The sequence below is a fragment of the Theropithecus gelada genome, chromosome 4 (assembly GCF_003255815.1).
Source record: "Theropithecus gelada isolate Dixy chromosome 4, Tgel_1.0, whole genome shotgun sequence".
Taxonomy (NCBI): domain Eukaryota; kingdom Metazoa; phylum Chordata; class Mammalia; order Primates; family Cercopithecidae; genus Theropithecus; species Theropithecus gelada.
The window spans coordinates 46718117-46731104 of NC_037671.1; the positions used below are offsets into that span (position 1 = coordinate 46718117).

A 12988-nucleotide genomic window follows, 5' to 3' on the forward strand; every position below is an offset into this window, starting at 1 on the left:
GAAACTTAGAAATGAATCTGTTTTCTGGGTGACCTTGAGCAAGCCTTTGCTAAAATTTGGTTTTCTATTTTGAAAAATGCAGCTGGCTGCTTAAGGAAGATAACATCCACCAGGGCGCCTGGCCCAGAAAAGACGCTCTGTAAGTGGTAGGTGGATCCTGTCTAATCAATGCCAATTATAACCAGGCATCTGCAAGCTTTGTGGAGGGCGCATCTTTCACTGCTACCAGAGCCTACAGTTCTAATAATGAAAATTGCCTGGAAAAGAACCACAACTCTTAAAAAAAAAAAAAAAAATCCAAAACCACAAAGTGGCTTTTGCAGCGGTCCTTGCCTGTGACGCCGGGGCCATGGCTGGAGCCCGTAGCTCCTCATCACTCAGAAGCCTCCATCCTGTATCAATGGCAAGAGAGTCCGGGGGTGACAGACAGTGGGGCCGGCAGCCGAGCCAGGCAGGACGCTGCGCGCCGCGTTGCTGGAGCCGGTGTCCCGGCAACCCCGGAACGCGCCTCCGTGGGAGAAGCAGGCGGCCGCAGCGTCCCTTTTGCTCTCGGCTCTCGGTTCCTCGGCCTCGGCGTGGCGTGCGTTCGGCAGGCAGTTTGGCTGCCAGTTGGTTCGTTGGTCCCGGCCGCATGCTCCGTGGAGGCCTCTGAGCACAGACCGGGGCCTCCCCTGGGGAAGGGGGTGGGAAGACTCTGAGGTGGAAAAGAAGGAGCTGGATGGGGGGTGCAGCGAGCCTGGCTCGGGCTGGGGGCGGACTTGCTGGAGCTCCGAGGGCTTCCAAACCACGCATCGCCCAGGTGGAGGGAGGGAGGCTCTGGTTTAGAGGCCAGTCCTGCCCGCCTGACTTTCGGTGGCTTGTGGAATTTGTTTGTTTTGACTGATTATCTTTCTTAAGAGGTTCTTTTCTTTGTCTCTGGGTTGCTTCTAATATTTAAAATCAACATGTGCACAGATGAGTCCATCCATGATCACTGGAAACGGTCCACGGGGCTGCTGTCTCCCCTCTATCTCAAGCGCGACCCGCGGCAGAGAGCTGGAGAAGGTTCCAGAAAAAAGGGACTCTGGCATGACCGAGGTGGAGAGGACCTACAGTTGAGTTCTAAGAAATCCAGAGCACTCCCTGGGTGTGGAGTTGGTGGCCACATCCAAGTATACTACATCCGGGGGCGGGGGCGGGGGCAGGTGGAGGGCACCATTTGAAATTTAGAAGGAAGCTAATTTGGGGGCATGTAAAAAGAGCTGCTTGAATAGTAGCTTATGTCTGTGCTAACCCGAGATTTGATTAGGCAGAGAGCACCACCGAAGCAGAGAGTCTCATAAATTACCTCACTGGATCTCCCTTATGAGTAAAGGGAGCCAGAGATTTGACCTTCCCAGTGCTTGGGTTAATAAATGGTGAGCCTGGGATTTGACATGAGCTTGAGATTTGACGTGAGTCTGCCATACTCCCGAGCCTGTGTCCTTTCGTCTTTGCTCAGCTATTAATAGGTTTGTGTCACTGTTTATTGGATGGGACAGTTTAGGTGGGAATTATGAACACTTTAAAAATTAAATGATGGCTGGTAGCTCCATAATTGGTTAAGGCCAAGGAGGATATTCAGGGACGCGTTTGCCTTTAGAGAACAGTGTCATGGCGCCTGAACAGCCACAGTCGCCCAGAAAAGCTCAGAGCGCGCCTGCGCTCAAGTTGTCATTTACCTGTTATGGGTGAGAGGCCTGAGTGCTGCAAAAAGGGATTGTGAAATGTCCAGACTTTGCTGGATCAGATCTTAGCTTTCTCCCTGGTCTTCTGTATTCTGGGTCTGTGATCTCATTCTCCTTCACAGTGGGGAGAAAGGAGGGAGGTACAACTCATTCCACCCAGCTATTAATATAAGCTGGGACCGCAGAGAAGGAGGAGCTGGAGGAGTTAGAACTATTAATTGTCCAAGTGTGTCTGGAACAGCAAGGAGAAAAGGGTTCTGGGATTCTAAAACTTTAAGCTCCAGACCTTCCTGCAGTTTCCAGTTTGGTTTGGGGTAAAGGAAGAAGCTGCTGTTTTAAGGATGTCCTAGGGAGGATCCATGTTTTTGAGTTAGGGGTACCAGAAGGGCACCAGGTCCCAGACCACATTAATGAAAGACCCATGGTGTCCTTTCCTGCTGTGTAGGAGAGTCTATTCAGGAAAACACATCTGAGTTTAGCTTAATATGGAATCTATGGATTTCAGGAAGGAAGGGGCTCCACAAACCAATTGAAGATACGTGTGTGTGTGTGCGCGCGCATTTTTCCATCAGAGAACCGATTGCTTTCATTACTGCCTATGGGGGAGGGGATATAATAAAAAACGGGTTAAAATTTTCTGTCCTTGATCCTTAGGCCCATTATGAAGCAGATAAGCAGGGGTGGGAAATAGTGTTTGGTTAAATGAATATCCATGTTAAACAAACATGGCTTGATGTATTATTTTTCTCCCTGCCAGACAGAGCTATTGTGACAATCAGCTGAGATGACAAACATATGAAAGTGCTTTGGTTATGTAAGGTGTTATTCCTGCCTTAAAAAAATGGAAATAATTATCCTGAATTCCACAGATGGCAATAAAGAAACAGACTTTCTTCCAAATTGTCTTTTTTCCCTTGAATTCCTTTCTGGTTACAAGAACCTTCTCTTGGCCTTTAATTACATCATTTCTTCTTATTTTGTGGTGTTTTAGAAACTTGTCAGAATTTTCTGGCTTCTGGCTTATTTGACATTTATTGCACTTGAATAACAATTTTCATGATAAATGGTGAACCTTTCAAGCAGGGTGTATCTCCTTAGCGTGTTTGTTTCTCCCCACAGCCTTCTGAGCTAGATGGGGGAGAGGGAAGCCATTGGGAGCTGGGGGTGGAGAAGTAATTGGCTTGCTTGGAGTAGCTGGATGGTACTCTATGCAGTGGGAGCATCAGTATTAGTATTAGCATCAGTATTAGTATTAGCATCAGTATTAATAAGTGTTCAGACTTGTAATTCCAGCTTCTCTTCCAGCTAATCTTCTTTTACCAGGGGAAGGGCGGGGAGGCATCTTGAGGACATGTTTAACTGTCTCCAGCTCAAATTTGAGGTTGAGTTACTCTTAGGAAGATCCTGTAGTCAGCTTGATCTGGAGAGTGTGCTGTTGGTCAGTTTAGCAAGAGATTGCTCTTCCCATCCTTGTCCATCAGATAAGCGTTCCCCATTATAGTGGCCACAGGCCACTTTCGAGATTGCTGCTGCCACAAAACTTTTTAAGCAAGCAAGGAAGTGTGCTAAAGTTTTAGGTGTGATTTCACTGCTCGCTGCTCAGGGACATGCAGTACATTTAAATTTTGCTCCTAATGCAAACAAACAAAAAACTTGAGAAAGGGCCCTCTCTGATACCATCCATAGAGCCAACCAATTCTTGCTTGGGTGAACTCTCAAGTCCTATAGTGGCAATATACAATTACAATGTTTACATGCTATGAAAGGCAGCCACTGTTAAAACCTATGGGCAAAAATTACCATAAGTAAATCTTACCATAAATACCTCAGAACTCACATGCAAGTATTGACATAGAGCACATCTTTGGCCTTGATTTCATTTCTTCTCCACATAGGTGAATCCATTCTACATCTCTAGACATGCATTTCATGCCTTTTTCATAGATACATTTCTAGAAGTAGAACTATTGAGTCAGATGATATGCACTTCTCATAGGCTTCGGAAGGCACATATGGCCAAATTGCTCTTCAGTCAGATGGGGACATTCCCACCAGCAATGATAGGAATTCCATTCCTCCAAGCTATGCCAACCCTGGGTGTTTGCAAATGGATAACAAATAATGGTATCTGATTTTAAGTTCAGTTCTTCAATTATTCGGACGGGGCCAGGTACAGTGGCTCATGCCTGTAATCCCAGCACTTTTTAGGTGGGCGGATCACTTGATCTCAGGAGTTTGAGACCAGCCTGGGCAACATGGTGAGACCCCATCTCTACAAAAAATACAAAAAAAAAAAAAAAAAAATAGCTGGTCATGCTTGTGCATGCCTATGGTCCCAGATACTTGGGAGGCTGGGGTGGGAGCATTACTTGAGTCCTAGGGGCAGAGGTTGTAGTGAACCGAGATCACTCCAGCCTAGGTGACAGAGTAAGACCCTGTCTCAAAAAAAACCCCCAAAAACCACAAAATAAACAACCACCCACTTCCCCAAATCCAATTATTAGGATGGATGCAATTTCCCCCAAACATATATTGGCTGTTTGTATGTGTTATTTTATTTTATCTTATTTTGAGATGGGGTCTCACTCTGTCACCCAGGCTGGAGTGCAGTGTCCATTCTACTATAAAGACACGCACACGTATGTTTATTGCGGCACCATTCACAATAGCAAAGACTTGGAACCAACCCAAATGTCCATCAGTGATAGACTGGATAAAGAAAACGTGGCACATATACACCATGGAATACTATGCAGCCATGAAAAACGATGAGTTCCTGTCCTTTGCAGGGACATAGATGAAGCTGAAAACCATCATTCTCAGCAAACTAACACAAGAACAGAGAACCAAACACCGCATGTTCTCACTCATAAGTGGAGTTGAACAACGAGAACACATGGACACAGAGAGGGGAGCATCACACACCGGGGCCTGTCAGGGGGTGGGGGGCTAGGGGAGGGATAGCATTAGGAGAAATACCTAATGTAGACGACGAGTTGATGTGTGCAGCAAACTACCATGACATGTGTATACCTGTGTAACAAACCTGCACGTTTTACACACATACCTCAGAACTTAAAGTACAAAAAAAAGCTCATAATTTGTCATGACTATTTTTTATTTCTATCATGTATGTTACAGATTTTCCCCCAGTTTATAGTTTGCTATGAAAGTTTTAAGTTTATATTTAAAGAGGCATGTTCAAATCTATGCCTTTTTTCCTTTATTTTGCCTATATTTGATATCTTTCTTGGCAATAACTTCTTCACTCTAAGATTATATAAACTTTCACTTATTTTTTTCAGGTACATCTTTAATTTCAATTTTCACATTCAAATCTGTAAGTTATCTGGATTATTCCAGTTTGGGATAAGAAAGGTTTACTTTTATTTTTATTCCAAATGGTTAATCAGTTGTTCCAGCAATATTTTTTGAATAACCCATCCTTTCTTCACCAAGATAAAATGCCACTTGTTTTCATATAAAATTTTATTCTATGTATGTTTACTATTTTGTTCTATTGATTTGTCTGTTAGGGTTTTTGTCAGTACCATCTCGATTATTTGAATGTTAAACTACATTTTATAAATTATACTCCATAGCTATGTAACCCTGAACAAGTTATTTGACATTTCTGGAGCTTAATTTCTTTACCTGTAAATTTATCTCATTTTAATTATAATTATGGCCTTCTTTTCATTTCTAGTATTATTATTATTATTATTTTTGTTTTTTTGGGGATGGAGTCTCACTCTATTGCCCAGGCTGTAGTGCAGTGTGATGTGATCTCAGCTTACTGCAACCCCCGCTTCCTGGGATCAAGCGATTCTCCTGCCTCAGCCTCCTGAGTAACGGGGATTACAGGCATGCACCACCATGCCTGGCTAAGTTTTGTATTTTTGGTAGAGGCGGGGTTTCACCATGTTGGCCAGGCAGTCTCAAACTCCTGACCTCAGGTGATCCGCCCGCCTCGGCCTCCCAACATGCTGGGATTACAGACCAGGCCCTAATATTATTTGTATTTAAAATTTTTTCTTGAACCTTGTTTATCACATTATTACCTTTTGCATGAAGCCAAAGTTCTGATAATCTTTATTTCAATCTTTTATGATTTTATTCCTTAAAATTTTTTGGGGGGGGAAGGGTTACTCTTTTTTTTTTTTTTTCTTATTTCTTAAATTGACAATTTATCTCATTCATTTTGGAATTTTTATTTTGAACACTATAATCCATCAATTCTTGGATAGACAGTTTGCATCTTTGAAGTAGGGACTGGATGTTACCAGGTCTGTGAGCCGAGCAGCAGACAGGATGTGGTTGTAATAATTTTTGCTGTATGAGCACTGAAGCATGTAGAATGTGTGTTCACAGCTTGGAAGAAAACTCCAGAGACAATAGAGAAACACTTTTGTGCAGTGTCTGATACCTGTAATACCAGCACTTTGGGAGGCCGAGGCAGGCAGATCATGAGGTCAGGAGTTCGAGACCAGCCTGGCTAAGAGACCAGCCTGGCCAAGATGGTGAAATCCCACCTCTACTAAAAATACAAAAATTGGTCTCAGCGCCACCGTGCCTGTAATCCCAGCACTTTGGGATGCTGAGACGGGTGGATCGCCTGAGGTCAGGAGTTTGAGACCAGGTTGGCCAACATGGTGAAACTCTGTCTCTACCAAAAATACAAAAATTAGCCAGGCATGATGGTGGGCACCTGTAATCCCAGCCACTCGGGAGGCTGAGGCAGGAGAATCGCTTGAACCCAGGAGGCACAGGTTGCAGTGAGCTGAGATCGCACTACTGCACTCCAGCCTGGGGGACAGAGGGAGACTCTGTCTCCAGTAAATAAATAAATAAATAAGCAAGCAGGACGTGGTGGCTTACACCTGTAATCCCAGCTACTCGGGAGGCTGAGGCAGGAGAGTTTCTTGAACCCTGGAGGCGGAGATTGCAGTGAGCTGAGATCGCTCCATTGCACTCCAGCCTGGGCGACTCGGCTCAAAAAAAAAAAAAAAAAGAAAGAAAAGAAAGAAATGCTGCATCACTCAACTCACATTTTAATTGAAATCTTAGGTCAGTATTAGGTGGAAAATGTGGATATTAATGATTGAGTTGAAAGTGATTTAGTAGTCAGACTTCTGAATGTGCATAAGATTTAAGAATGCCTTAACCAGTCTATCTTGCTTATAATTTCCTTCTTTATACAGTGCATGAATGACATGTGATTAAAATCTATAAGTAAATCTAAAAGAATACCTCAATAAGTATAAAATAAAAATTCTAAGTGATGAAAACATGTGTCATAGTTTAACTGGCAGCCTTTGTTCTTTGTGATACATAAAATAACAATGCTATTACAATTGATGATGCCTTATATTCAGTGAAATACAGCATGTGCATTTAAGGTTTCAGATTTCTAATTACCGCTTTAGTTGAATCCCACAAGTTTTGATATACAGTACTTAATGTTCATTGATCATTAGGCACCTCATGATTTCCATTACAATTTATTCTTGTATGTGAATTATTTAGAAGCGTGGTTTGAGTTTCCAAGCTTATGGATACTTTTTGGCTGTCTTTTTATTATTGATTTCTAATTGTATTGCATTGTGGTCAGAGAGTGTGGTCTATGTATTGTTGATACTTCTTTTGTGGCTTTGTATATGGGTGGTTCTTCCTTTGATTACTGGGGACCTGTTCTCACGTCCTCACAGCTCTGCTGCTTTCCTGCCACCTCCCCTGGGCTTGGCTCCATCCCAGTTACACCTTAAGCAACCAGTTGGCCCTCACTGTGCTGGGGGCTGCTCTAGGCTCTGGGGCATATTCCAGAGCAGCACTTCCCACACTTGGCTGACCCTAAGAATCACCTGAGGTGCTTCTTAAATATCCTGGCTCCCAGACTGTAGGTCTGAGTCAGAGGCCTGGAGTCTGCATATTGAACAAGTGCCCAAGGGGATTCTCATGACTGGGCAAATTCAGGAAGTTCTGTACAGTTGGGAATCTGGAAGTGGAACGGGATAAAATACAGTGATGGAACTAGACTTAAAGAAGGAGATCACTGCCAAACGTGAGCCTAAATGAAGAGCAGGGGTGAGGGTAGGGGCTTATTCAAAATGCAGGTTCCCAGGCCTCACTTGGAGAGATTCTAATTCAATAGGTCTGCGATGGAATTTGGGAATCTGTATTTTAAACAGGCTTCCTAGGTAATTCTGATGCAGATAGGCCTTGTGCCATCTGAGAAGTCCCAGAGTGAGAGGATTTTGAAGGGAGGAAATAGCTCAGCTGAACTTTAAGCTTTGTAAAGTCACAGGCAAAGTCCTCTTAGGAGTGAAAGGTTTGGTGATAGATTGGGACTTGATAAGAGTGGGAAAGATATTATTCACTTGTGATATGAAATTTGAGAGGAAATGGATAAAAAACTGTCTGAGTAGCAGTCCTGCTGCTAGATGGTGGGAATTTGCATCGTTTATAGTATACAGTCATATCAACAGGTTCTGCATCAGCAGATTCAACCAACTGCCCATAGTAAATATTCAAAAAGGAAACAACAAGGCTGGGTGTCATGGCTCACACCTGTAATCTCAACACTTTGGGAGGCTGAGGCGGGCGGATTGCTTGAGGCCAGGAGTTCGAGATCTGCCTGGCCAATATGGTGAAACCTTGTCTCTACTAAAAATACAAAAATTAGCCAGGCGTGGTGGCAGGTGCCTGTAATACCAGCTACTTGTGAGGCTGAGGCATGAGAATCATTTGAATCTGGAGGTGGAGGTTGCAGTGAGCTGAGATCGTACCACTGCACTCCAGCCTGGGTGACAGAGTGAGACTCAGTCTCAAAAAAAAAAAAAAAGAAAAGAAAAGAAAAGAAAACATCAGTATAACAACAAAAATAATACAAATAAATATATAACAACTATTTACATAGCATTTGCATTGTATTAGGTATTACAAGTAATCTAGAGATGATTTATAGTACAACACACAGGAGGATGTGCATATGTTATATTCAAATACTACACTGTTTCAGATAAAGGATTTGAGCATCTTTGCATTTTTGTGTTGCGGGGGTCCTGGAACCAATCCCCTGTCAATACCAAAAGATGACTCTATATGTGTGAAGCATGATACTGTGTAGGTGGAATAGTAGTCAGTCTAAAAATGTCCTCAAGAATCAGAGAAGTTTGACTCTTATTTCTTACAATTTTCTCATTACTAGAGGTTACATTGCCATCTATTGAGCTTCAGTGCTCTATGAAATGATGCATAAAGAAATATGCATAATCTTTTCATCGGACTTTTTATTTTTGTGGCTGGATGAGGTACATAACTGTAGGAAATGATAACAGAACAAATTGACTTTCATGAAGTATTAGTAGTATAGGCAGAGTGAAGATAATGGGTACTCGTCTCTGTCTGACACTCACTGGTTTTCAGGACTCCCTTACTTGTAACTGTGGGTGGCTGGGGAGTTATAATTCTTTTTCATTTATTCACTCAAACATTTATTGAGCACCTGCTTTGTGCCAGGCACTGTTATGGATGCTAACAAGATGAATAAGAACTGTGAGGGGAACCCACAGAAATTTTTGAGGGCGTTCTTTGGGTTGTGATCACCATTATATTCATCAGTTTTTCTATGAACAAATCCTTTGGAAAATTATATTGAGATGCCTAATACAATGTACAGTGCTATACAGCTCACTTCAGATCCTAGGTCTTCCACTTAGTTCACAGAATGTGAACTGTGGGTAGGGGCAAGCAGTCTAGTACAGGCGTTAGGATCTCAGGCTTTAGTGTCACAGAGCTGTAATCAAATATGAGCCTAGATGTTTTCTTTTTTCTGAGACAGAGTCTCTGTTGCCCAGGCTGGAATGCAGTGATGTGATCTCGGCTGACTGCAACCTCTGCTTCCTGGGTTCAAGCAATCCTCCCACCTCAGCCTCCCAAGTAGCTGGGATTACAAGAGTGCACCACCATGCCCAGCTAGTTTTTGTATTTTTGTAGAGATGGGTTTCACCATTTTGACCAGGCTGGTCTCTAACTCTTGACCTCAAGTGATCCACCCACTTTGGCCTCCCAAAGTGCTGAGATTACAGGCATGAGCCATCGTGCCCGGCCTAGATGTTTACTTTTTATGTGATCATAGGCAAGTTTAACCTTCTCAGCCTCAGTTTTCTCAACCATAAAATGGGGATAATAAGGAATACCTATGCCTGTTGATTGTTATAGGGATTAAATGGGATAACATGTATAAGGTGTTGACATAATCCTCAGTGCAAGGTAAATGCTCAGTAAATGTTAGCTGTTTTAAAAATTTATTTATAATCTAGGAAACAAAATAGGGCAGAATGTATTTTCAATAATATAATTAGATGGTGATATCTCTGTGTTGCAGGTGCTAACTGCAGTGATTTTCTGGAATCTAAGGGATGTTTTGCCAAGACAGCATCCTCTGGCAAAAGTGTCAGTTCCTCATCTTCTGTGGAAACAGGCCCAAGTGTCCGTGAGCCTCCAGGCCTCCCCAGAGTGTCTGCTTACCTAGAGTAAGTAAGGGTCTGGTGTAGAGCTGTCACTGTTTGGGGGATATTCTGACCAAGAAGCCAACAGTCTGAGAGGTAGCATGGTATGCTTGGCAAGAGCATGGATTCTGGAGCTAGACTGTGTGGGTTCAAACCCCGGTTCTGCCACTTAGTATTGGTGTGAATCTGAGCAAATTACTTCACCTCGCTGGGCTTCAGTGTTCTTGTCTGTAAAATGCTGATGATAGTTTATAGGATTGCTGTGAGGATGAGTTGAGTTAATACCTGGAAAGAGCTTAGAAGACTTCCTGGCACACAGCAAGTTCTGTGTAAATTCTTGCCATTATGAAGTTCAAAAATAAGTGAAACTGTGTATTTTTGGGATATGTACATACATACATGGGTGGTAAAACTTAAAGAAAAGCAAATAAATGATTATCATAAGAGTCACAGTTAGGATAGTGGTTACTTTTCCTGGAAAGGGGCACACACAGATGGTTTCTGGGGAGTGGGGAAGAGAAGGACTGGCAACGTTTTGTTTCTTTTGTTTGGGTAGAGACAGGGGTCTCGCTCTGCCACCTGGGCTGGAGTAGAGTGGTGTTATCTTGGCTTACTTTAACCTCAAACTCCTGGGCTCAAGCGATCTTCTCTTCTTGGCCTCTCAAAGTGCTGGGATTGCAGGTGTGAGTCACTGTGCTAGGCTAACGTTTTGTTTCTTGACCAGGATGTTGGCTTTGTATTTAGTTGTAAAACTGTCTTTATGCTTTATGTACTTTCCCTGTTTCTATTTCTTTTCCAATAAAAGGTTTGAAATGCTTTTCTAATAATTTTTGTTACAATGAAAGTAATTTAAGCTTATTGTAGAAAATTTGAACAGGTGAAGACAGTATTAAAAATAAAAGTCATGGCCAGGCGCGGTGGCTCGCACCTGTAATCCCAGCACTTTGGGAGGCCAAGGTGGGTGGATCACGAGGTCAGGACATCGAGACCATCCTGGCTAACATGGTGAAACCCTGTCTCTACTAAAAATACAAAAAATTAGCCAGACGTGGTGACGGGTGCCTGTAGTCCCAGCTACTCCGGAGGCTGAGGCAGGAGAATGGTGTGAACCTGGGAGGTGGAGCTTGCAGTGAGCCGAGATCGTGCCACTGCACTCCAGCCTGGGCAACAGAGTGAGACTCTGTCTCAAAAAAAAAAAAAAGAAAAAAAAAGTCACATGGCCGGGCATGGTGGCTCACACCTATAAACTATGCCCAGCTAATTTTTAATTTTTTTTTTGTACAGAAAGAAAAAACTATTATAGTTTCATACAGAGTAGTTTCACTGTCCTCAAAAATCCTGTGTGTTCCATCTATTCATCCCTTCCCACCCCTCCCACCCCCTAGCAACCACAGATATTTTTACTGTCTCCATAGTTTTTTCTTTTCCAGAAGGACATATAGTTGGAATCGTATAGTATATACCCTTTTCAGATTGGTTTCTCTCAATAATATGCATTTAAGTTTCCTTCATGTCATTTCACCCCTTAATAGCTCATTTTTTCAATGCTGAATAATATTCCATTGTCTGGATGTACCATAGTTTATTTATTCATTCACTTACTGAAGGACATCTTATAAAGGCAGCTTTTTCACTGAGCAATATGCGGAGAGAATTTTCTTATACCTGTGAGTGTTTTTCAAGAACACAGTTTTCAATGACTACAGTGCTGGAATAATGTCAGATGAATAGACCACAATCTAACCAGTGACCTATAGTTTTAAAGAGTTGCTATTGTAAATAGTGCTGTAATGCATATCCCTCTACATTCGGCTTTTGCCCATCTCCGGTTATATTATGAAAGTAAATTCCTAGAAGTGGATTTATTCAGTCAAAGTTAAGGGAAGTTGCTCAAGTGATTCTTTATATAATAAAATCTGTTCCAAGTGGACTTGCTGCCCCCAGCACTAGACATGGAAGAGACTGACATAATCCTTAAGCTCTGCCTCTTTCGGTCCTCTGCAACAGATGTATACCACTAGCAGCAGCAGTGGGTCCATGTATTGGGAGGGAAAGAAAGCCCAGACTGTGAAGTTCACATCCTGTGGGATGGGGAACTGGGTGATTGCTGCCAGTTCTGCATTCCTAATTCCCACCTAAATAAGTCCCCTTTATCGCTCATGATACCTGGGTTATGGAGGACCTAACTCAGTCAAAGCGTGTGTAGCCAAATCTAAAGCTCCAGTCTAGACATAGCCTCAGGCTTTAGATTGATAAATTGAACTGCTTTCTAGATATCTCCACCTGATGTCCCACAGGCCTCCAAACTCAACGTGCCTTGACTGAACTTCTCATCACCCATCCTCACAAACCAAATCCTTCTGTGTTCCTTGTCTCAGTTGATAATCTCGGTATTCATACAGCCCCAAAGGTATAGATTGACAGGTCATACTTGTCTCCTCCCGCTCATCCAACTGGGGATCAAGCCCTGAAACACCATATAAGTCCATCTCTTCTACTCCATCTGTATTACCATGGTCCCACTCAAGGCCCTGATCATCTCTCACCTGGACCACTGTAATACCTTCTTGATTAGTTATTTATTGGTGCACAACAAGTCACCCTAACTTAGTGACTTAAAACAACAAACATTTATTATCTCACATTTTCTACAGGTCAGGAATCTGAGTATAACCTAGGTGGGTGCCTCTGGCTCAAGGTCTCTCTCACAAGATTGCAGTCAAGGTGTTGGCCAGAGCTGTGGACTTATCTGAAGGCTCAACTGCAGGGGGT

General features: G+C 42.8%; 1 protein-coding gene across 2 annotated transcripts in view; it reads left to right on the plus strand.

Moving 5' to 3' along the window:
• The first annotated feature begins 515 nt into the window (after window positions 1-515).
• SPATS1 (spermatogenesis associated serine rich 1) overlaps window positions 516-12988 on the plus strand; it is a 32656-nt gene continuing 20183 nt past the window's right edge. Inside the window, exons 1-3 of one of the 2 annotated variants that reach the window (XM_025382581.1) lie at window positions 516-612; window positions 955-1093; window positions 10093-10240. In XM_025382581.1, the coding sequence (XP_025238366.1) occupies window positions 955-1093; window positions 10093-10240 (287 nt within the window). In that variant the 5' untranslated portion in view covers window positions 516-612. Of the gene's footprint in view, window positions 613-796; window positions 1094-1292; window positions 1398-10092; window positions 10241-12988 lie in introns of those variants that run through there. The other variant, XM_025382582.1, reaches the window with a different exon arrangement.